The following is a 26,385-nucleotide window of genomic DNA, read 5'->3' as shown; positions in this document are numbered from 1 at the left end:
AATTTACAGCACACACTAATTTTAGTAGCATAATGATTAATGTGGAATGTGTGCTTTAAAGAACATTATTTTTATCAAGTTGTTATGGGTAAAGTTCCACTTTAACTCACAAAGTAGAGTAGAGCCTGTGCTGTACAGTACATTGTCTTTGGTTAGGCAGCTCTAAAATTCAAAAGGGCCTTAAAACAGCAGCTTAAAGAAGGTCCAGAAAGTTGTGCAAAAAAAGAGAATGCCATAGTAATAGTTTTTGAGACTCGTAGTATATTTTTCATTAGGGTAACAAGCCAACATGTTAAGCTACCGATAGGGGTTAGAGAGTTGAACCTGCTTCAGCTACTGAAACCTGTCCACCACCTATCACACGCAGTTATGTTTGTTCTCATCCTAGTCTGCAATTTATTTCCCTATTGAAGGAGTTTTTATAAAGCTCCTTAAAGCTGAGTTCCACCTAAAAGTGGAACTTTCACTTATATGCTTCCTCCCCCCTCCGGTGCCACATTTGGTGCCTTTCAGGGGTTAGGGGGGAACAGGTACCTGTTTTTGACAGGTGCCCTTCCCCACTCCCTGGAGACACCGCTGCAGCATCATCCCTCAGAGGCTCAGCCCCTCTCCTCCTTCCTCCACCACCGGGACAATAAGAAAGAGCAGCATGCTTCGAGCATGCGCAGTAGGGAACCGCCTGTGAAGCCGGTTTCCCTTACTCCAAATGGCGCCGGCAGCACCCGAGAGCTGAAAATCGGCTTGGGGGTGCGGGCATTGCGGGAACCCTGGACAAGTAAGTCCAAATATTAAAAAACAGCAGCTACAGTATTTGCAGCTGCTGACTTTTCATTTTTTTTGGTGGGGGGCAGAACTCCTCTTTAACCTGCCTAGCGGGAACCCCGAGGGTAGAATTTTCCTGCTGTTATCAGTATCCCCGAGTCACGCTCGGGGTGAATGTGCAGAGCGCACAGCAGAAATATATTACTGTAAATGATTTCATTAGCGCAAGCATATATTTCTGCTACTATCACACCTATATATGTCTAGGTGTGTATATAAATATATGGATGTGTGTATATACACCACTATACACAAGTTCAGATGTTTTGCCTGCCTCAAAAGAACCCCAAAAAATGACAAAAAAAACGCTAGCGTCAAAAAAAAAATGCCCAGGTGTGTTTTTGCTGGCATTTTTTTGGGGTTTTTGGAGGCAGGCAAAACATCAGAACTTGTGCACAGTACCACTATACACAAGTTCAGATGTTTTTCCTGACTGCAAAGAACCCAAAAAAATGCCTGCTATTAAACCGGCAAGGTGTTACAGCAGCGGAGCCAACCGCCTGTGCTGAAAGTTTTCTAATACAAACGCTCTTTTTTTTTCTACGGTTCTGGACATGATACAGAGCTGAAACTTCACATGTACACCTTTTAGACCCCCCAGATACTAAATCAAAAGTAAAAATCAAAAAATCTTTTTTTTTTTTTTTTTTTTTTAATTTTTCAATAATTGGCTTTTTTATCAAAAATGAAAATGTTTAAGAACTTTTTTTGTGTGATTTTGTGTCTGGGGGGTCTAAAAGGTGTACCTGTGAAGTTTCAGCTCTGTAGCATGTCCAGAACCAGAAAAAAAGATCATATAGGTGTTAAAGTTAAAGGAGGGTCCCGACCCGCATCCCTGTTCTACTGAAAAATTATCTTTTTTTTTTCATGGTTCTGGACATGCTACAGAGCTGAAACTTCACATGCACACCTTTTAGACCCACCAGATACTAAATCCAAAGTAAACATCAAAAAATCTCTCTCTTTTTTAATTTTTTCAATAATTGGCTTTTTTATCAAAAATGACAATTTTTAAGAACTTTTTTTGTGTGATTAATAGTTAATGGGGCGTGACCCAGAACCCTAGGCACTTTTTAGGGGCATTTATTGGGTTTTAGGGCTTAAAAATTGTGTTTTTTGATAACGGAAGTTCGGGTCCCATTGATTTCAACGGGGTTCTGAAATCCGAACCGAACTTTTGGGAAATTCGGGTGTTCTGGTCGAACCAAACTTTTCAAAAGTTCGATCATCCTTAGCCACGCATCCTGCGCCCAAACTCTAAAAAATCTGGGAGGTGTGCCAAATGATTGTCACCAACTTCCAGTGGACCTATGTGCCAGAAAGGGATGTCAGTGTGGATGAAAGTCTGATGGCCTACAAGGGACGCCTGAGCTGGATACAGTTTATTGCATCCAAAAGAGCGCGGTTCGGGATCAAATTTTATATGCTCTGTGAATCGTCCACAGGATATATATGGAATGCTATCATTTACACCAGGAAAGGTACCAAGTTCAATCCCAGGTACAGCAGCTATGGGATGGCCACATCCTCTGTCCTTTCACTGCTGGACCCACCGCTGAACCAGGGATATTGCGTGACAGACAATTTTTACACCTCTCCGGAACTTTATGAAGTTTTGCTCCTAAACAATGGGTATGGTACTGTTAGGCCAAACCGGCGTGACATGCCATCAATGTTTAGCAGGATAAAGCTAAAAAAATGAGAGATGATTGCCTTTCAAAAGGGTAAAATGATGGCAATGTGGTGACGAGACAAAAAGGACGTGTGTCTCATGAGCACCGTGCACAGCACCTCCACTGGCATGGTCCGCACAAAACACGGAACAGATGTGCTGAAGCCGCAAGTCGTGATCGACTACAATCACACGATGGGAGGTGTCGAGCGAGCCGATCAGGCAATGACATTTTACCCGGCGATGCGGAAGCAACAAAAAAAGTACTACAAAAAATTTTCAGGCATCTCCTTGAACAGTGCCTTTGGAACGCCTATATCCTTTACAAAGCCAACACTATCATACCCCTTGTTCATTCGGACTTTATCTGGAAGGTGGCTGAGCAGATTTTCGTCAACCACCCAACGCCATCATCAGTATCTGCTAACAGACCCGGACGGCGCGCTGTTGACGTTGGCAATCCAGAACGCCTGACAGGCCGTCATTTTGTGGACTTTGTACCGCCCACCACAAAAAAGTTAGCGCCTACCAGGATGTGCGTCGTCTGCTGTTCTAAGAAGGATGGCAATGGAAGAAAAGTCCGAAAGGAAACAAGGTACTATTGTCCTGATTGCAACGTCGGACTTTGTCTAGTTCCATGCTTCAAGCTGTTTCACACTCAGGATGTGTATTGAATTTCTTTGACAAATTTCATTATTTTTCATTGCATTATTAAATAAAATTATATTATTGATTAGATTATAATTCATGTGTTTGTGTTTCAAATTTATCACATCTGGGATGTCTACTAGAGTCTTGTTGTGGTAAGTTATAAGTCAGTAATTACTAAGAATTGTAGGCCTTTAATGCATAACGCCAAATTTCCATGCAAAGAATTGTACCGCTTTTGGTACAGAATTCCTGACAGAATCATACCGCCAGGGAGGTTAAATAAATTGAAATGCATAGCACTTTAACGAAGATGACTTGGGTGCTGGTCTTTGGAAATCTATCAAGATCCCATGGTTCTTTTCAAGCTACAATGGTTCTTTACTAGAATCCATCTGACTTGGCTGTAAGCATGCTGTACAGTGCCGAGACAAGGTCATCTATTGCCTAGGACAAAGATGCCAAATGGCGACCCCTTCAACCAAAACTGTATGAACACTTTGTGTCTGCAAAAATCCCCTCCCTCCCCTCCAAAAAAGTGTGAGACCTAATTTGCACGATTTGAGCCCTAATATTGCAACATTTCCCTTTGCAAGCCAAACTTCTCCCCAAACAAAAATTCCCCCTTTTCCAGTACTCCTGCCAGCTTGTAGGTAGGATCAGTCTACACAGTCTATGCAGCACCCCCCCACCTCACATGATACCACAGCGTCTAGGGCATCTGACCTTCCTGCCCACCCCTTGTCCCGGTCCTTATGCGGTATATATGTAGTCATATAAAAAATGAATGAACCTCATGAGTTACTTTGAATTGTTTTTGTATTTTATTTGTAATAATGTTTATTTTTAACCCTTTGTATGTCTTTTTGTAGGCCTCGTGTACATGGGCATCAAAACCCATGCCCCTGATGTAATTGGAGGTAATCGCTATAAACATCAGGAAGCATGTAATGCTTTTCTGGGGCTGCATACACACTAGAAATTTGGCAGCATCCATGGCGGAAATTAGCCGGTACCCGGGGTTGCCAGCTAATTTCTTTGATGGACTGATGCCTTGGTAGCACACACTCCAGCCATGAGCACCAGCCCTCAGCAATCTATGTGGTAACAGGCCAGTTTAGGGTGGGTAAAGTTTTTTCAATTCAGCAGCATTTAGCTGTATTTACATAAACAAAACAATAAGAGTCGGTTCACATTAGCGCGGCTTGTCAGGCGACTTGTCAGCCTGACAAGTCGCGCTCCCTCGTGGTCCATTGACTGCTACAGGACCCGTTCTAATAGGAGTGACACAAGTCGCTCCGACTTAGAAAAAGGGTCCTGTACTATGTCGGGGCGACCTCGGAGCGACTTGCATAGACTTCCATTATGTGAAGTCCCTGCAAGTCGCTCCGAAGTCGTGGTGCACGGGACTGACAAGTCGCCTCCCGAAGTAGTAAGGAGTCGTGTCGCCCCAGTGTGAACCGACTCTAAGTGTCCAGGAAACATTTGGCCTGCTATTATGCAGCTAAACACATGTAAACTCATGTAAATGCAAGTATGTTAAAAGCAGGAGCAATGGATCTGGTAGTAGAATTTTTGTTTTTATTTCCCAGATCAATTAATTTTGCATTACATGCAGGAGGCCCACGTACATGGGGCCCTAAAGTGTAATATCACCTTTGCTGAGAAGAAAACATTCCCCTTTGGGTGCTCTATGTTGATTGCAAAGATTCCTGATTTTTTTCTGCTTTGAATATATACTGTAGCTGTTTGTTTGACCATGCCCTGGGCAAATTGATCCCAGGAGGGTTGGTTCATTATAATCACCTGGTATACTCTCAGTGTTCTGGTGAGGAAAAATGCAGTATCTGCATCCCTTTAGAAATATTTAACCCTTGGAGAGTGTCTCACCAAAACTGAAATTCCTTGTGCAGGGGATACCTAAAATCTGACTTAGTTTATCTTAGTGCAGATTCTGGGAAAATCAGTAAGCCATACACACTAGCAGGAAATTACATTTCTGGGGGCATTCTGTACACCAACTGTGTACAGAATGCCTCCAGGTAGACATTTTGCATTTAATTTTACAGAAAACTACAGCAGTTTTTTTATTTCCTTTATTTATTTTGAATGAAAGTGGAGTTATCCTTCAAATGTGACTGTGGATAATTGTAAGAACTATTAACTAAACAGCATATGTTAGCTTCCCCTTTGCAGGCTTGCATCACCAAACCCCCAAACCTGAACTGTACCATGTTGTCCAGACAACTGACCCCTACTCTGTCTCTTTTTTACTGGTTCCATCTGATCCTGCTGCACATGTAAAGAATGACAATTAGCCCCAAGTACCAGGCTCAGTGCAAGACGTGGCTTCGCATCTATTTTCTCAATTTTTAACAAATTTTTCATGGTCCTTAATAAAGACAAATTATCGTGTAGTATCAGTGAGTGCACATTTTAACCACTTACCGCATACTAACGTATGGGTACGTCGGTAAACTTTGCGGTAGTGTACCGGGATGATGCCTCTAGCTAGAGGCATCACCGCGGTACTGTGGTTTAGAGTCGACGGTTGGCTTTCCGTCGGTACCAACCGATCGTTACCCGGGGGGGCAGGAGGGGACATCCCCCCCCTCCCGCCGCCTTCCGTGGCTTTTACCGGGGCTCCCGTCCTACCAGGAGCCCGAGCACCCAGCCGGCACGTCCCCTGGCTGGATGGAGTCCCGATCAATGCCGGAAACGATGACGTAACCCGGAGGCGGCGTCCATGACGTCACTTCCGGGTTACTGTGCTGCAAAAGGCGGCAAATTTGAAAAACGGCTGTATGCAAAAACGTCGTTTTTGGCGTTTTGCATACAGAGAAGTATAGTGGAGGGGTCTAGGGTCTTTTAGACCCTCAATCCCTCCATAAAGTGTATCTGTCACTGCATATTGCTGTCACAAGGGATGTTTACATTGCTTGTGACAGCAATAAAAGTGATCAGATTTTTTTTTTTTTTTTAAAAACTGTAATAAAGTTAAAAAAATAAATGGGGAAAAAAAAAATTTAGCCGCCCCCGTCACCGTTAGCTCGCGCACAAAAAAAAAATTTTGGGCAATAATTTAAAAAAAAGAGCTACACTCTAACTCTAAACTGGTAACCGTTAAATAAATTTAAAGCGTCGCCTATTGAGATCTCTATTGACCGTAGTTTGTCGCCATCCCACGGGGGGGGCGCAATTTTAAACCGTAACATGTTGGGTATCTATTTACTCGGCGTGACATCATCTTTCACAATATACAAAAAAAATGGGCTAACTTTACTGTTTAGTATTTTTTAAATGCAGTGAAATGTGATTTTTCAAAATTTTTCCAAAAAAATGGCGTTTTAAAGACCGCTGCGCAAATACCGCGTGACAAAAAATATTGTGTTCTGTACTTAGGCAAAATAAAAAAAATGTTATTGAGTTGGAGTTTTGTGTTTAGACCTTTTTTTTTCAGAAGCAGTATAGTAGGTAAGAATGCTTAAAATATTGATTACTTGTGGCTCCTTGTTTAATGACCAATTAGTTTAATGGCCTGGTCTCTGGAATGGAACCTGGTCGTTAAGTGAGGAGAGCCTGTACAAAAAGCCTTATTATACAGAGCCAAAATGACAGTCCCTATCTGGGGACTGCCCACTGTAATGTGTTACACCCAAGGTGAACTATGATTAAGCCAACCTTGGGTGAAACTCATTAGAGTAGGTGGCCCACAAGTGGGGACTGTCGTTTTGGCTCTATATAGTAAAGTTTTATGTAATCATAGTTGCCAACATTTGAAAAAAATTTCCAGGGACACTTTGCAGCACAGTTATCAATCACTTACCACGCCCACTTCCCTGGCGCTCTGCCCACTCTGCATAATTAATCTCCGCCTCATCAGATTATAGGGTCTACTCAATAAAGATTGAATTACAGGAAATTAAAAAGGGAATTTCAAACGTAACCACTTGCCGACTGCCTAACGACGATTTACGTCGGCAGTCAGCCCCTCACAGGCAAAGTGACGTAGGTCTACGTTGCTAGCCTGTGAGGCTCTGGGGAGCGAGCGCGTGCCACTGGAGGCGCGCTCCCGCTCGCTCACGGACCCCCCCCCCCCCCGATGTCCGCCGGGCACTCACGATCGTCCGTTAGAGCGGGAGAAAGGCAGGCGGCTAATGTTAACACAGCCGCCTGTCATTCTCCCCTGTGTAAGAAGGGAGATCACACAGTTCTACTATGTAGGACTGTTGATCTCTGTTCTTACACTAGTAGCCACATCCAATCACAGTAAGAATCACGCCCCTAGGGACACACTTAACCCCTCCCTCTCAAATAAAGTTAACTCTTTCCCTGCCAGTGTAATTTTTACAGTAACAGTGCATATGTATAGCACTTATTACTGTAGTAATGTCACTGGTAACCCCAAAAGTGTAAAAAATGTCAGTCAGGGGTCCGATCTGTCCGCCGCAATGTCGCAGTCCCGCAAAAAAAATCGCAGATCGCTGCCATTACTCGTTAAAAAAAAAATGACAAAAATCTTTCTCTTAGTAGACGCAATAACTTTTGCGCAAACAAATCAAAATAAGCTTTTTGCGATTTTTTTTACCAAACATAGGTAGCATAAAACAAATTGGCCTAAGATGTTAAAAAATTTTGATTTTTACATTTTTTTGGGGGAATTTCATATAAAAAAATGTGAAAAATATTGTTATTTTTGCAAAATTGACGCTCTTTTTTTGTTTATAGCGAATGATCAAAAAATCGCACAGGTGATCAAATACCACCAAAAGAAAGCTCTGTTTGTGGGGAAAAAAAGGATGCCAAATTTGTTTAGGTACAGGGTCGCACGACCGCGCAATTGTCCGTTAAAGTCACACAGTGCTGAATCGCAAAATAGGCCCTGGTCAGGAAGGGGGTAAAATCTTCCAGGGCTTAAGTGGTTAAGGTCAATGTAGCAGAGTTGGAATAATTCTCCCATTCAGCTGCACTACTTCTGCCTAAAGTTTAAAATTCTCATCACAATTCCCTGCAATTCTAAAGTGTCAAATGTGCTCAGGTGTGACCATACAAAAAATGTAATATGTACAGTGGGTACGGAAAGTATTCAGACCCCCTTAAATTTTTCACTCTTTGTTATATTGCAGCCATTTGCTAAAATCATTTAGGTTCATTCTTCTTCCTCATGAATGTACACATAGCACCCCATACTGACAGAAAAACACAGAATTGTTGACATTGTTGCAGATTTATTAAAAAAGAAAAACTGAAATATCACATGGTCCTAAGTATTCAGACCCTTTGCTCAGTATTTAGTAGAAGCCCCCTTTTGATCTAATACAGCCAGGAGTCTTTTTAGGAAAGATGCAACAAGTCTTTTACACCTGGATTTGGGGATCCTCTGCCATTCCTCCTTGCAGATCCTCTCCAGTTCTGTCAGGTTGGATGGTAAACGTTGGTGGACAGCCATTTTTAGGTCTCTCCAGAGATGCTCAATTGGGTTTAAGTCAGGGCTCTGGCTGGGCCATTCAAGAACAGTCACGGAGTTGTTGTGAAGCCACTCCTTCGTTATTTTAGCTGTGTGCTTAGGGTCATTGTCTTGTTGGAAGGTAAACCTTTGGCCCAATCTGAGGTCCAGAGCACTCTGGAGAAGGTTTTTGTCCAGAATATCCCTGTACTTGGCCGCATTCATCTTTCCCTCGATTGCAACCAGTCGTCCTGTCCCTGTAGCTGAAAAACACCCCCACAGCATGATGCTGCCACCACCATGCTTCACTGTTGGGACTGTAATGGACAGGTGATGAGCAGTGCCTGGTTTTCTCCACACATACCGCTTAGAATTAAGGCCAAAAAGTTCTATTTTGGTCTCATCAGACCAGAGAATCTTATTTCTCACCATCTTGGAGTCCTTCAGGTGTTTTTTAGCAAACTCCATGAAGGCTTTCATGTGTCTTACACTGAGGAGAGGCTTCCGTCGGGCCACTCTGCCATAAAGCCCCGACTGGTGGAGGGCTGCAGTGATGGTTGACTTTCTACAACTTTCTCCCATCTCCTGACTGCATCTCTGGAGCTCAGCCACAGTGATCTTTGGGTTCTTCTTTACCTCTCTCACCAAGGCTCTTCTCCCCCGATAGCTCAGTTTGGCTGGACGGCCAGCTCTAGGAAGGGTTCTGGTCGTCCCAAACGTCTTCCATTTGAGGATTATGGAGGCCACTGTGCTCTTAGGAACCTTAAGTGCAGCAGAAATCTTTTTGTAACCTTGGCAAGATCTGTGCCTTGCCACAATTCTGTCTCTGAGCTCTTCAGGCAGTTCCTTTGACCTCATGATTCTCATTTGCTCTGAAATGCATTGTGATCTGGAAGGTCTTATATAGACAGGTGTGTGGCTTTCCTAATCAAGTCCAATCAGTATAATCAAACACAGCTGAACTCAAATGAAGGTGTAGAACCATCTCAAGGATGATCAGAAGAAATGGAAAGCACCTGAGTTAAATATATGAGTGTCACAGCAAAGGGTCTGAATACTTAGGACCATGTGATATTTCAGTTTTTCTTTTTTAATAAATCTGCAACAATGTCAACAATTCTGTGTTTTTCTGTCAGTATGGGGTGCTATGTGTACATTCATGAGGAAGAAGAATGAACCTAAATGATTTTAGCAAATGGCTGCAATATAACAAAGAGTGAAAAATTTAAGGGGGTCTGAATACTTTCCGTACCCACTGTAAATATAAATAAAGTGCAAGGTGTAAATAAGTACGATAAAACCTAATTATACCAGATAGTATAATCGTACTTATTTACACCTTGCACTTTATTTATATTTACATATTACATTTTTTGTATGGTCACACCTGAGCACATTTGACCCCCAACACAATGCAGAGGCAAGGCACCAGTGATATAACAGACCCCCTCCCCCCTTATCAAGGACCAATAGTGGAGAGGGTACACCCCAAGCACATGAAAGACCCTTCACCCATCCTGCCACTAGTGATCTGAACTTACTACAAAGGGGACACCCAACCCCATGACAGAACCCCACCCCCTAATGTGTTACCCCAATACAGAAAAGAGGGGGCACCCCAACACGACAGACCCTCCCCATCCCACCATGAGTGATCCCAACACAGTGCAGAGGGACCCCCCCCCAGTCACATGAAAGAACCCCATTCTGGCACCTGTGACTCCCAACAGTGCAGAGAGAAACCCCCCAGTCACATGACAGAACCCCATTGTGGCACCTGTGACCCCCCAACAGTGCAGAGGGGACCCCTCTGACACATGACAGAACTCCCCAAAACTGAGGGGACACCTCCCTTTCCCCTCTCTTGTTTCTCTCAGACATTACCGAATGTGGAGCCCCCTCAGTACGACAAAGCTGGACCTTGCACACTGTAACTGACGTCTCTCCTCAGACCGGCTCAGCTCACCCGAAGCACTGACACGCCACACAGTCCTGTAAGCTGCTGACCTCCCATCCTCATGTGTACAGAGAAGCCGTCCATAACTCAAAGATCCTGGGGATCTTTCCAGGAAAACGTTGTCACAACGATGTCAGGTCATCTCAGGAAATCGGGGACAGCCACCAGATACAACGCATGACTCCAACCGCCATAAACATCAACACATGCACTCCCCAGTACAGCCAATCAGCGCTCGTCCATTCCTCCATCCTTGCAGTCATTAGCGGAGGGGTTGACTGTGCCGGAATTGGCGGGCGTGGCTTTATGCCGCAGACACTGTGTGTGTCTGTGAGCTGGTTGACACTGATTTGCCGGGACATGTCCCGGCAGAGTAAATTAGCAGGGACAGGCTCTATTTGAAAGAGGGACAGATGGCAAAGGGACAGTTGGCAAGTATGAGTGATGTCAGAATGTAGCTGTGTCTTCTCTTCACTTTAAATTTAGAACATGGACAGCTCCCTTTGGTCTGATACCTAATCTCTGAGAGGTTATGAAAGCTCAGTTTCTAGTGGAGGACCATCTCTTTTCTGCTGCTAGAAAGGAAGAGCTTAATGTATACAAACAGGATATATTGGATACAGTTTACATACCTCCATGCGATATCACTTTTTTGTAAGGTTCAATAACTTTCATGTTAATTCTTTGTTCCTGCTCCCCAATGATGACAGTCCTCCATAGCTTGTTATCAGCTCTCTCTTCTTCTGCTGTATACTCTTCGATAGAGTCAAAATTTTGTTGCACCGAGTGTCCAAGTGCTGGTCGATCATCTAAATAAAATGAGTATATATTTAAAGAAGAGTTTGCAACTCACTAAGTAGAAGATGCTGCATATCTGCAACCTCAAGGAAACAGAAGCCATTAGGCATAGTGAAAAGCATGCTTTGGAATGATACAATGTCTAATGTTTCAATTTGTTGCAGAAACTTTTTAAAGCACCCAATGTAACGCCTGTACACTATAGGGTTTATACCACTGTTTTTCTCTTAAAAATACACTTATTGGTATGTTGCATATTTCATTAAACAGACTTTTGAGTAAGAAGAGACATCAAGTCAAATTCCACCTGTCACCATTGTCTGTTTTAAATATGTAAAATACATTTTACTTATGTTTTTGTTGTCAGTATAGTACAGTATACTCCTGCTACAAATAATCTAATGAAAGGATGATGCTTAAAAGTATAGGAGGGGGCCTATTTCTTTTGAGGTTCATTTTTCTACATTCATCTAAGAGTGTACCCCTGGATGTACTGTATGTACCATACCCTGTGTGCCTAATAAACAGCAATGGGTCACCACCACCCATTGCATTTTACTTTTGACTTGACAAACAAAATCACACATTCAGAGGTCCTTACTATGCCAGAAAGGATGGGCTGCAAGAATACCTTTCATCTATGGTGGTGTTTTAGGTCAGCCTTTTTCAACCACCCTGCCTTGGCAAAATGTTTAAAAATCAATCAAAAATTGTATACAAGCCTGTAGGTGGACGAAGCTTGCCTTTTAATTACACAAAGCCGCAGGTTTTCTCTTTGCAACATTACGACTTTCTCAACACTGGCATCCTAACAACCAGTGATGTCATCAGTTGATAAGGAGGATGTCTGTTGCCTCCACAGCATCCTTGTTTGACCCTCCTGTGCCTCTCTTCCTCAGCACTGGGGTGACATTACTCGGAACATTGGAATACTAGTCAGTACCAGTATGCAAAAGAGTATTTGCTTTGGAAGAAAACATCACCTCTAACGTTGGGTGTCCTACATGTGTGGAGGTTGCTGCATTATGTAAAACTATTAGAATAGTTGCTTACATTTTAGAATGGGGTGCCTCAAGACTGTTCATAATTTTAAAGGGTGCCTTGACTGAAAAAAGGTTGAAAAACCCTGTTTTAGGTGCTTTTCACATTACATGTCAAAGACAAATAAAGTATTTTGTGTTACTAGACAGGTAGCACGTGTACTCTTTTAAATTAATGTGAAAACACATTTTTTAAATGTTAAAACATAAGGTCAATGCTCTGTCTTTGGAGAAAGTTTAATTAAAAAAAAAAAGACTATACAAGAGTAAAAACTGAAAAAAAAAAAAGTTTTTCAATTTTACTGTAGTAAAAATACCCACAGTCATAAAATTCTAGATGGAAAACACCTACTGCATTTTATGATTTTTAAATAACTGCAGCAGATGCAGACATCCTGAAACAACAAAGATGGGCATTGGGACCTGTGTCAATGGACTTTTGTTAACCCTGGATGGGAAATGCAAAACCAACTTTAAGCAGGTCAACTTCACCTGTCAATGAAATGTGAATGAACTCAGAAGTGTCTCAAGCTGATGTCACTAACACAGCCCAAATCCCTTTGACACAAGCCCCTATGGACATTGTGGATTGTAGAACATATTGGAACAACCTCTATTGCTTTTAAGATTACATACAGATATAAGAGGTGGTATTAAAAGTTTCAAGACTAGCTCTGTTTACTAGAAAGTATTTTTTTAATGATCTACATTTACAACTATCACCTTCAAAATAGTCCCCTTGCACAGCAATCCTAAAATTCCTGCCACTTCTAGAATGTGTCTTGGAAGTCGTCTTTTCGAAGCTTGTCAAGCACCTTCTGCGATTTACGCTGGATCTCTACAATGGTGTTAAAATGGCGAACTTTGGGCTGGATCTTAATCTTCAAGAAGAGGGCAAAGTCCGCAGAAGCAAAATCTGGTGAGTGGGGTGGACGCGGAAGGGAGTTCATGTTGTTTCTGGAGAGAAACTCACATTTGTTCCAAGCTGCTGTTCATGATGAAATAGCAGATGTGGTAAAACATGTGGTCAGAATAGCACCAGTTGCACAGCACCCGATGTACACAGGAAAATGTCTTTTGGCACACTGACTTATGAAGTTCGGTGTGCGTGCAACCTTGTGCTGCCATCTGCTGGTGTGTTACAAAACTAGTCTCAAAACTTTTTGATACCACCTTGTACTATAGACACCACCACTACAACATTCTCACTGATTATAAACAATTCAAGATCTTTATTTGTCTGGATAATCCTAATAAATTAAAATTCAGTTGCTATCTTATGTAAACTATGCATTTAAAGTGAACCTTTAGGAGAAATAAAGGACTGCAATTGCTACCCTCCTTATAATAAAGCTAGTTGTTTGGCTATGATGCTGACTCTCTAGTTTCAATATTTTACTGACCTGAAACAAGTATGCATATTCCAGGGTCCATTCACATGCGTTATTTAATGCACATGCTTTCATGTATTGAGTCCCACTGCATTAGGCAGCCATTCCTTTTTAATTGACTGGACCTTAATATATACGACTGCACTTCAATATATGGGAAACAAAAATACCCACAAAATGTATTTAGGCAACACACACTTCTGTACATTACAGTGCATGAAAGTGCAGGTGAATTCTGCTGTACTTTATATATACAAGGTGGTATCAAAAAGTTTAGAGACTAGTTTTGTAACACGCCAACAGATGGCAGCACAAGGCTGCACGCATAGTCACAGGGAGCACTGACCTTCGTAAGTCAGTGTGTTAAAAGACATCGTCCTGTGTATATCGGAAGCTGTGCATCTGGTGTTATTGTGACCACGTGTTACCACGTCTACGATTTCATCACTGACAGCAAGTTAAAACAAATGTGTGTTTCTTGCCGAAAACAACATGATCTCTCTTCCGCACCCACCCTACTTGCTAGACTTGGCTCCTGTGGATTTCACCCTCTTCCCAAAGATCCAGCTCAAAGGTTGCCGTTTTGACACCACTGCAGGGATCCAGCCGGGCACGATCCCTGCTGACTTCTATTGCCAGGTTCCACTCTCACTGATCTTTAGAAGACCTTATCTAGGCCCCCAAGGAAAAATGCACCATGCTAAAAGGACCTGCAGAAGAAAGTCAGGAGTAGACAAGGCAACTACAGCTAGTCCTTACACAATCTATGCCACTCACTCTGTGAATTTAGTCCTGCACAAGGCACCTTAAATCAGTTCAGTACAGGATTACATCTTTGAAACTCTGTGGTATCCTGTTCCTAAACCCCAGACTCTTGAGCGTCATCCACAACCAGCATTTTATATGGGTACTAACTTCACCCACATATCACTATAGGAGAAAAAGGGGAGCTAACACCTGCTTTAACTTTCCACTTAACATGTCATAATTCAGAGCCATCTAGTGGCAGGCAAACTAACTGCATGTGCCGACAACCCTCCCCTGCTCTATCTAAAATGGAAAAAAAAGTTTTGCCATTAGTTCTACTTTAGGAAATTGCTGCTATACACTTTCTCTCCCTTTCACTCTCTTTCTCTGACTGTCTCTATCTCTCTATCTCTCTTTCTCTTGCTCTCTTTTTTACCTACCAACTGCTTTAGAAACCTTTATAAAGGTTTTCTTTGACTCTTTGCACTTGATTCTGTGTCATGTTTATGGCATTCTATTGTTAGTCAATAAAAGCACCAGCAGTCTACTGTCAAAGGTTTTAGTTCAAATTTAGTTCAACATTGTTTCACTACAAAGTGTGAACAAAGGTTGTCAGAGAGTGCAGCAGCACCATAAGAATGACATTTATGGACAAGCAGCATTAAAGTAGAACTATAGGCAAAACTTTTTTATGGAGTAAGGGAGGGTTATAACACCTGTCACATTTTTTTTCACCATCTGTGTCCTATTGCAGAGATTTCCTTTCACTTCCTGTCCCATAGCCAAACAGGAAATAATGGAATTCCTTGGGGACCCCCAGATCAACAGAACTCGTGTCCCCATTGGAAGATTTCTCCTCTAATACTTTTCTGGGGACAACCCAAAATTTTGGATTTTCTTTTACTTTCAGTGATAATGGTAAACAGAACAAATGGAGAGGGTGAATCTCCTTAACATGAGCACAGACAGCAATAATCTCTCTCCACTCTATTCAAAACTAAAAAAAAGATTTTGCCTTAAGTTGTACTTTAACAAACATTTCTGAGATGTGCAGCAGAGAAAAAGGTCGAATAATATCCAACAAAGGAGCAATTGTGTGCATAGAAAGAGCAGAATTGCCAAATTAGAAGGTCCACTGATTTCACTGCTATTCATAGTTAGTCTTTCAAACAAATATTGAAATACGCTTTTGTTCCCAAATTTAACATTCCTTGGCATGCTGCACAGAAGAGTTGACAAGCACAAGCAGGTTTTATACATTAGATTTAAGATTCGGATGGAAATAAACCGATTAAGTAAATCCTTAAAACTAAACCTCAGGCAGATATTTAAAAAAAAAAAAAAAAAGCAATGTAATGCAGTTATGTGTGTATTGAAAAAAACATTGAAGGCATTGTTAGATCTGCTTCTCTTGAATGAGAACAGCCATAGATGGATCTGATTTCAGCCAGCTTTAGACAGGAAGTGTGTAGCTGGATGGATCATTAGGTGAAATATAGGACAAGAAGCCTAAAGAAAGAAATGAATGCGGATATCACATTTAGAGATTGGTAAGCTGTAATATATTAAATTGTTTAAAGTGTAATACTGCTTTAAAGTCAGTTATAATATAGTGGCAACATTGATGATTAACAGTTTTGTACACATTCACATATGGAGAAAATGTGTTGAGAGATTGACATTGTGATAGGCCAAGAAGATAATGCATTGAGCCGCAAACAATTTTAAGGCTGGCATTTTTTTTATGAAAAGCAATAACTTTCTTTTGACAGTCATCGCAGGGCCGCCGAAGAGAAGACCCGATCAAAGCCGCATTCGGCTCTGATCGGGTCTCCATGAAAAGACTTGGAAGTGATGTCCAAGTTTTTGCATGGATTCGGGATGTGGAAGAGGTGGTGGATTATGGGACCAAGGGCTGAACTGCAGGCTGGACTGCAGTGTCTTCTGTGTAGGCGTCACCTGCGTAATCGCAACGCGCATGCGCCCTGGGTGATGGCTGTCAGCACGCGTTCCTCTTCCAAACTCTGTGTGCCTGTATACATATTTTATTATGTGAGTTTTGTTCTTTCTTACTATTAAATTCACTACAGTCTACACTGAGAGGCGCCTGTTCTTTCAATTTTCTCCGAATGCAATAAAAAAACACATGTGTTAGGCCAGTGTTTTTAAAAACCTTTTTCCAGTCACTCCACACTTTAAAAGTATGCAAAGTCAGAAGACACTTTAGTCCAGAACTATATTTTTTAGTCTAAAAGACACAGATCTCTGTACTGGATTATGATCTTAGCCATTTCTTGTCGCAACATAGGGGAGACCTCCCTTCCCATCAGCATTCCCCCTTTACATCAGACAGAGTTCCACCATCATGTCAAAGTCAGCCTCCTTAACATCAGAGTCCCTTTGTTACATCAGAGTCCCCCATCACATCAGAGACCCTCCGTTAAATCAGATTCAGCCCCAATTAGATGAGTCCTTCCTTCAAATCCTCACTGTGGCAACAGCCTAATGGCAGGCGGCAGGAGGCAGATCAGGTCTGGACAAAAACAAGACTTCCTCCTCTTCTGTACCCCTGCCCTAGATCATCTGTTTTTATGGTGTGGGTGGGTCAGCCCCCAGCACCAAAGCGCTGTGGTATATTATCATTTTTGCACTTATCGTAAAAGCTCTTTCTTAAAGCCCATTCAGTGACATAGGAATTTATTAATTCCTAGAAATTTTGGCTATACTTCCTTTACAGGATGCTGGGACACTGGCAAAGAATAATTGTTAACCCAGCCCCTGTATAAACACGTCTCCAACCATGATGCTTCAGTATTGTGAGCAAGTAGTGCACAAGGCTCATAACAGAGCAGATGGAAACGTGTCTCTCATTGAACTTCAAAAAAAAAGATTTTATGGTAGGTACAAAAATCCTATTTTCTCTAGCAACGAATAAGAGACGGAGGAATTTAATATTTCTGCAGTCCAACTAATGGGTGAACAGCTGCTGCTGAGAGATACAACTTATGTGTAAATCATATTACAAAAAGTATCTGAAGTGATCAACACATGAGCAAAGGCTGGATGAAGCAGGGTCAACCAAATATGGAAATTTCCTCAACCTATGAGGAGGGCTCCGAGTATCAACCTAGTGCTTAAGACCAGGAGAGGTAATCACCAGTAAAGGGGCACCACTACCTGGAAAATGATGGGTCTCAGTTAGCAATATGGAAGACAAACAATCATCTACCATAAAAAATAAAAACAGGTAGAATAACATACTACCTGAGCAGCGAAGAAAATCTGGACCAACAGCTATGGTGGTCAACAAGAAGAAATGTTTATTAAAGTAAAGGCCAAAGTCTAGCTAACCCTTGACTTAAGGGAAAGGCAGATTGGATAGACAAGGCATGTCCCAAAAAACATCAACCAGTCTACAGCTGTAAAACCCCCTAAACCTCTTACTTCAGGAAAAGATAGGCCCAAATTAAGAAGAATGCTAACTTATAGAAAAGCAATCTCCTACGGGGACATGTATGGATGTGCGGGCCCTCTCAGCAGATAATCCAACTGGAGAGAGAGAAAATAAACTCTTAAGCTAGCAAAACAAGAATAATATCTCTGAACCTTTTTAAAGAAGAGGTTTGGTTTAGAAAACTATAGTTTAGCCACAGACGAACATTTATTTTTCAGTAAACATGTCCCACAAAGGCCTCAAGACTAGCAAAATCAATCTTAAGAGTGTTACCAAACACACACTGTTTATTTACATTGTCCCTTATATTTCTGTATGTGGATGATGGCACTGTAATTATTTTAATAAAATAAAATCTAAGAACCTTTTCCCTAATCGATATACAACTGTCACATGACCTAGATCTTTCCCAGCTTGTCTGCAGGAAAACATAAGCAGGAGGAGCTTCTGGTCACATGACAAAAAACAGGTCAAAAACAGCTTTTGGAATACAAATAAAAATAAAGTTATGAGTATAAAAAAAAATAATATCAATAAACAGATTTCTGCCAGTCACAGGCTGTGTCAAGCCCCTCCAGCCTGTGTCTAAGAATAAAAAGGGAGGTGAAGCCTCCATCAATTAAAATGTAATACCCCACCTCCATTGTGTTTAGCTGGTTAGTGGGCATGGAGGAGGAGGGAGGGAGTTTGGTGTCATTTACCACTATGTGTACGCCCACATGTGGCACTCTATAGTCACATGGGCTGTTTAGATGTGATAGGGAAGAAATGCTAAGCATAGAAACTCATTGAAAACTGAGCATGTGCAGAGTTGCCACCACAGCTGCAAAATCCCTAGCTGAATCTTGGACATGGACAGAAGGTGGAGATAGACAGCAACCAGGTTTTTTGCAGAATACAGAAAATGAATCTCATAGTGAATAAGTGAGTAAAAACAGCATGAAATACAGAATGTTTTAATAGTTTTTTTCTAGTGTGAGTTTAGTGACACTTTAAGGGAGTTCCTCAGCAGGAACAATGTTCTGGCTGCTGACCCTCCATAAAAGTATGTGACTTATTTACAATGAATTCTTCCTTGCAAAAAAAAAAGAAGGCACATTCACGTGCAAAACCCTCATTCTTTAAAGTGTGTGGGGGGGGGGGGGGGAATCCAGAAGCCAATACCTTGACTCTATGAAAAAACAAATGACACACCCAACACCAATGTGGGTTACCTGTTCAGAAACCGGAGTTCTTATAGCCGCTCTTCAGTCATTTGTTCATCTTTCCATCATTTAATTTCTCTGCTCTGGTTGTTTTAACTTTGGATAATAAAATTTTTTTCTGCCAGTAAATACTTTATACAGCCCACTCATCTGGTAAAAAGCCTAGGCTAATGATATCATGCACAGCTCTCTCTCTCTCATGGTAATTTGCCAGCAAGGGAGAGAGGGATGAGTCATAGGACAGCCAATGAGAGCTGCTGAGGTGGAGGGGGCTGAATGAGGGCGGAAATAAGAGGAGACTGCAGAGATCCATGTCAAGACAGGAGAAATGAGCAGGCAAGCAGTGGCGTGAGTGTGTCTGTCTGTATATATGTTTGTATCTGTATATATATATACAGTATCTCTCAAAAGTGAGTACACCCCTCACATATTTTAAATATTTTATTATATCTTTTCATGTGACAACACTGAAGAAATTACACTTTGCTACAGCGTAAAGTACTGAGTGTACAGCTTGTATAACAGTGTAAATTTGCTGTCCCCTCAAAATAGTTCAACACACAGCCATTAATGTGTAAATCGCTGGCAACAAAAGCGAGTACACCCCTAAGTGAAAATGTCCAAATTGGGCCCAATTAGCTATTTTCCCTCTCCGGTGTCATGTGATTCGTTAGTGTTGCAAGGTCTCAGGTGTGAATGGGGAGCAGGTGTTTTACATTTGGTGTTATCACTCTCACTCATACTGGTCATTGGAAGTTCAACATGGCACCTCATGGCAAAGAAGTCTCTGAGGATCTGAAAAAAAAAGAATTATTGCTCTACATAAAGATGGCCTTGGCTATAAGACGATTGCCAAGACCCTGAAACTGAGTTGCCGCATGGTGGCCAAGACCATACAGCTGTTTAACAGGACAGATTCCACTCAGAAAAAGCCTCGCCATGGTCGACCAAAGAAGTTGAGTGCACGTGCTCAGCATCATATCCAGAGGTTGTCTTTCGGAAATAAACGTATGCATGATACCAGCATTGCTGCAGAGGTTGAAGGGGTGGTGGGGGGGGGGGGGTAAGCCCGTCAGTGCTCAGACCATATGCCACACACTGCATCAATTTGGTCTGCATGTCTGTCATCCCAGAAGGAAGCCTCTTCTAAAGATGATGCACAAGAAAGCCCGCTAACAGTTTGCTGAAGACAAGCAGACTAAGGACATAGATTACTGGGACAATGTCCTGTGGTCTGATGAGACCAAGATAAACTTATTTGGTTAAGATGGTGTCAAGCGTGTGGGGCGGCAACCAGGTGAGGAGTACAAAGACAAGTGTGTCTTGCCTACAGTCAAGCAAGGTGGTGGGAGTGTCATGGTCTGGGGCTGTATGAGTGCTGCCGGCACTGGGGAGCTACACTTCATTGAGGGAACCATGAATGCCAACATGTACTGTGACATACTGAAGCAGAGCATGATCCCCTCCCTTTGGAGACCGGGCCACAGGGCAGTATTCCAACATGATACTGACCACAAACACACCTCCAAGACAACCACTGCCTTGCTAAAGAAGCTGAGGGTAAAGGTGGACTGGCCAAGCATGTCTCCAGATCTAAACCCTATTGAGCATCTGTGGGGCATCCTCAAAGGGAAGGTGGCAGAGCGCAAGGTCTCTAACATCCACAAGCTCTGTTTTGTCAACATGGAGGAGTGGAAGAGGACTCCAGTGGCAACCTGTGAAGCTCTGGTAAACTCCATGCCCAAGAGGGTTAAGGCAGTGCTGGAAAATAATGGTGGCCAAACAAAATATTGACACTTTGGGCCCATTTCGAAATTTTCACTTAGGAGTGTACTCACTTTTGTTGCCGGTGGTTTAGACATTAATGGCTGTGTGTTGAGTTAGTTTAAGGGAACAGCAAATTTACACTGTTATACAAGCTGTACACTCACTACTTTACATTGTAGCAAAGTGTCATTTCTTTAGTGTTGTCACATAAAAAGATTGAATAAAATATTTACAAAAATTTGAGGGGGTTTACTCACTTTTGAGAGATATTGTATGTCCGAGATCAGACCTTTAGGGCCCTGTGATTTTAAGATTTCTATCATAGGCTATTTAGAGAATTTACTACCTGTTGCTCCAAACTGTGCAAACAACACATGGCGACGTTGCAGGTATCTGTAAAAAGCCATTTGCTCTAAGTCAAATTTACTGTACCACTTTTGTGAGATACTGTATATACATATATATATATGTGTGTCTGTGTGTGTCTGTGTGTCTGTATATATGTGCATGTGTGTGTGTCTGTATATATGTGTATGTGTGTATGTGTGTGTGTCTGTGTGCCTGTGTTTTTCTCTGTAAATTCAGAAAGTGAACAGTGAGTAGCTTCAGCTGCCCACAATTGAATATAAAATAAAAATAATAATAAATATAATATAATATGCAAAGTGGGAGAAGGGAAGCTTCAAAATGGGAAATATGTTTTTATTACAAATTAGGTAAGCAGATTGCAGTTCCTCTTTAATTTTTCCGGAGGTGAAGATCTAACAATCTCCACATGAGATCCAACAGGCCATATTAAAAAACTGACCAACAGAAATACCCGCTACTGATTGTTCAGTAAAACCAGACTCAAGGAGCAGGCAAGTGGCTACATCAAATAGGAGAATCCTTCATGGATGGGGGGGGAGAATGATAATTCCCACTCAGAAAACAATTAGAAGGACCCCTTGGTCCCAAGGACCAGCTTGGTGCCAGTTTAAATTCTGTAACTCAAAGGAGGAAAAAAAATTAGGACCAAGGTACAGCACAACAAAAGGGACCGCGTTAAATGACATTCCCCAACAATCCCAACCTTCAACTTAGCACAAAGTACAGGCCGCTAAGATACTGACTCCCTTCAGTGAAGGACTCCTTAGTGTTCCACAATGTGGGTATCAAGAAAAGGCACTATGGTGTGGCCATAAGGGTCAGTGCTGTGGGTAGGGTCAAGAACAACTGAAGGTAAAGGAGCTGTAGGCACTGATCCCTGTGGATTTTGACTACCTCAAGAGAGGTAGGGTTTAAGAGAGTTAAGCATCACAAGGAGTGTAACTCTTTGTGATGGAAAAGGGCACCCCTGCGGAGTTGAGTAGTATTCCCAAGGGTGCCAAAGTTGAAATCAGAGTTTCATACTGTAACATCAGTAGGGAATCCAACAGTTTGTCAGTGAAATATTCAAATGTAAGAACATCTTCAACCTGCTGGTGACATGCTTGTTAAAGTGTATGACCAGAGTGTATACAGTGGGCAGACCACTTATCAATAAATTCCCCTTCAAAGTGAAAAGTTCCTTCACATTGACCGAAGGGAGCTATGATTCCATAGTTTTTTTCCAGTCCTCATAGATGAGTGGTTTACATCCCAGTCTTTGCAGCTGTAAGTGATTTATAAGATTCTATGTCTGGAATAGGAGGCTGATCCTCCAACTGCAAAGTGAAATGTACTGCATAAATTAGATTATCAAAAAATCCTTGTACAACTTAGTTCTGGAATTTTCTGAAATACATTCTCTTCAGGAGTAGACCAAAAATATTCTGAATCTGAACCAGACATGAAATTAGGGGCCTCAACCACACTAATAGATAAAGATTGAGAATTATATTCTAGCATGGATGGGGCTGTAGGGCACATAGAGCCTCTGCAAACAGATTGCCCCAGTACTACAGCACAAACTGACAAAAAATCTGAAGTTGATAATAGAGGTCTTGTGGACTTAGGGGGGGTCTCAGCCTTTCACAGCTATATGGGACTCCACTAAGAATGAGTCTATAGTAATTGGGGCGTTCCATGATCTAAGTTATCTAAGAATATTGAGGATACTGAGAAGTTGCCTGTGGCAACAACTGAAGAGTTAAGGCAGAGCTCACCCACTATAGTGGGACTGTCTTTTGTGTATCTTATAATAGAGGTTTTACAAGGGGGGTGCATGCTTGACAGAAGCTTGTGCTGAAAGCTCCACCGGCAGGGAGAGAGAAAGCTGGATTCCCAGGGCCATTAAGCACCAGATCGAGACCATTTCACCCAGCACCCCTGGAGAACAGATTTGTGCAGGAAGACAGGAATTGTTGTCAGTGGGTGTGGGGAGTAGGAGCTGGACATAGACCTGGGAGACTGAGCAGCTGAAACAAGTGTGTTTGTGTGCTGCATGATGGCTGAAGACAAGCTGCTACCTGGGACTGCTTCGAAACTGAAACAGGTGTTCTGTGCCAACTCAACGTGCCAACGAGCTCCATTCCCAGTTGACGGCTCATAGGCGGCCGTGCATGCTCTTGAGCTTGTTTTGCATTTGTTTGTCCTGATTGATGTAAGTATTTGTCTTTTTTTCTGAATAAAAGTATTGAAGGTAATACACTATCAGTCCCTTTTCTTTTCATTGGGGACCTGCTCCGTGGAACCTGCTCCTTACATTGCTGGAATCACACTACTGCAAAGCGGACCAGCTTCCAGGCTTCCTCGCGGATTTCCCTGTTCTATGGCAGTCCATGCTCAAGTCTCCCTGATTTCTGGTAAGCACCCATCTTTACCATAAAGTGTAATTTTCATCAACGTCATAGAAAGTCCATTACTTGGAAGCTTTCCTTAAAAGTTTTCTGCGGTAAGGGGCCACCTTGACCAATATTAAGGATCTCATTTGGGAACACGTTCATCTTTATAGAGTGGCACGTTGAGTTGGCACAGAACACCTGTTTCAGTTTTGAAGTTTTTTTGCACTTCACAATTTTTTGAGAGACTTATGTTTTTTTCATTATTGTGTAATTGATCAACACGGACTTATTCACAAGAATTTATATGTACCGTATTTGCCGGCGTATAAGAAGACTGGGCGTATAAGACGACCCCCAACTTTTCCAGATAAAATATAGATTTTGGGATATACTACCCCTCTTCCAACGCACACCAAATACAAATTAAAAAAGCATCACATTTGATTTTAATATGGTCAATATTTCAATATTTGATTTCAAACTATGACCCAATAGTTAGAGGATAATATATTTGGCACGTTTTAACTCAGGAAACAAAATAAAAAATGGCCCCTGATCTCAGTGACAGTGTTTTTTAATTTTTGAATGCATGCTTGAATTCAGCATCCTGTCTGTAATGCAAAGATATTTTTGCTTTCTGTACACAACCAGCCCTTCCACATTTATATAGTGTGATCCAGCACCTAGATGCTATCTATGATTAAAAATACCATATGCCCGGGGTATGCAAAAAAGAGATAGAGAGAGAGAGAGCAGCCATGTGACCAGAAAAACATGCCTCTTTCACCTGTCTGGCCCGCCATTGTATCCTGTTACCGTACCTTCTTCTCTGCCTCTCAGATCTCGCACATGCGCGCCTGCACCGCTTTACTTCAGTCCTCGGGAGCGAGACACAGAGAAGGAGGTACGGTAATAGGATACAAGGGCGGCCAGACGGGTGAAAGAGGCATACCATAGTCTCTGAGACAGGGAGGGCTTGGAAGCAGGGAGAGCCAATCCAAGCAGGCATACCGTGGCCCTTTTTGAGTCCCCCCCCCCCTACCGCATAGTTCAGTCGGCTCCGAAGTTTCAGCATCCGCCCTATAAGACGATACCCGGCGTATAAGACGACCCCCGACTTTTGAGAAGATTTTCCTGGGTTAAAAAGTCTTCTTATACGCCGGAAAATACGGTATATGTTTTGCACCTATTTTGATATGTGTTAATCGTTAAATGTTATGTTTATTGATTTTCATTCATATATCAGGTTAGCGCACTATTCACTCTTTTAATTCACCCAGACATTTAAGTTATGCCTGTTTTCTGAACTGTTTGCTGCTGGAAGCCTTATTTCTGTTATGGAAGAAAATAAACCACTTCTTGTTTAAGTTCACCCGGCTCGTGCACGTGATCCCCCAAATATCACACATTATTGATTTGCATATATGTTCTGATCGAGTTTATTTTCATGAGCGTCAATTTTTGGCCTGGATATGGGTCTTAGGGTCTTGTCACATAATGTGCAAGGTTTTAACCCCCACATAAAAGGAATAAAGCATTTAAACATTATAAAAGATTGGGAGCGGATCTAATCCTGCTACAGGAGACCCATTTTGCCTTAGATAAACACCGCAAGTTTTTTAACAAGACATATCAGCAATTTAGATGTTCAACATTCACAAACAAAACAAGGGGCTTTGCTATCTTTATTCGTAACTAAATATCATTTTTGATATTACCTCAACATATAGTGACCCCGAGAGCAGATTTTTGAAATTGAAGGGCAAGATCTGTGGTAAATTGGTTACTATAGTCTCTGTATATGCCCCTACCGAATCCCACTCCTCCTTCTTTAACCACTTTACCACCGGAGGATTTTGCTGTCTTACGTCCAGGCCACTTTTTGCGATTCGGCGCTGTGCGACTTTAACAGACAATTGCGTGGTCGTGCGACGCCGTACCCAAACAAAATTTACGTCCTTTTTTTCCCACAGAGCTTTCTTTTGGTGGTATTTGATCACCTGTGCAATGTTTACTTTTTGCGCTATAAACAAAAAAAGAGTGTTTATTTTGAAAAAATAACAATATTTCTAACATTTTTTTATATGAAATTCCCCCCCAAAAAAATGTAAAAATCAAAATTTTTTTACATTTTTGGCCAATTTGTTTTCTGCTACCTATGTTTGGTAAAAAAAAATCACAATAAGCGTATTTTGATTGGTTTGCGCAAAAGATATTGCGTTTACTAACTAAGGGAAAGATTTCTGTCATTTTTGGTGGTTTTTTTTTAACGCGTAATGGCGGCGATCTGCGATTTTTTTTGCGGGACTGCGACAATGCGGCGGACAGATCGGACCCTTGACTGACATTTTTGACACTTTTGGGGGTACCAGTGACATTTCTACAGTAATCAGTGCTATAAATATGCACTGTTACTGTAAAAATGACACTGGCAGGGAAGGGGTTAACTTTATTGGAGAGGGAGGGGTTAATGTATGCCTGGTGCTTACTAACGTGTGTGGGGGGAGGTGACTGAGTGACACAGGGACAGATCGCATGTTCAGCTATGCTGAACACTGCAATCTGTCACTCCTTGTCACTTAGGAGATCCGCCCGCTCTGTTTACACAAGCGGGCGGATCTCCAAACTCAATTCCCCGAAGATCGGGGAAGAGCAGCGGCGATCGCCGCCGCTCCTCCCCTGGCCCGACTCCCG

The 26,385-nt window shown here is 42.0% G+C and overlaps 1 protein-coding gene across 5 annotated transcripts in view; it reads right to left on the bottom strand.

Moving 5' to 3' along the window:
• Positions 1-26,385, bottom strand: part of PRUNE2 (prune homolog 2 with BCH domain) — a 452,865-nt gene that overhangs the window by 91,594 nt on the left and 334,886 nt on the right. For all 5 annotated transcript variants that reach the window (XR_014225511.1, XM_082264016.1, XM_082264013.1 and 2 more), the window contains one exon: positions 11,178-11,354. Coding sequence is in view for 4 of the 5 variants with exons in the window: in XM_082264016.1 (XP_082120142.1) it covers positions 11,178-11,354 (177 nt within the window). In the remaining variant the exon portion in view is untranslated. The remainder of the gene's footprint in view (positions 1-11,177; positions 11,355-26,385) is intronic.

The sequence above is a fragment of the Pelophylax lessonae genome (assembly GCF_965119305.1).
Source record: "Pelophylax lessonae genome assembly, chromosome: 1".
Lineage (NCBI taxonomy): Eukaryota > Metazoa > Chordata > Amphibia > Anura > Ranidae > Pelophylax > Pelophylax lessonae.
This window is presented reverse-complemented; position numbering and strand designations above follow the sequence as displayed.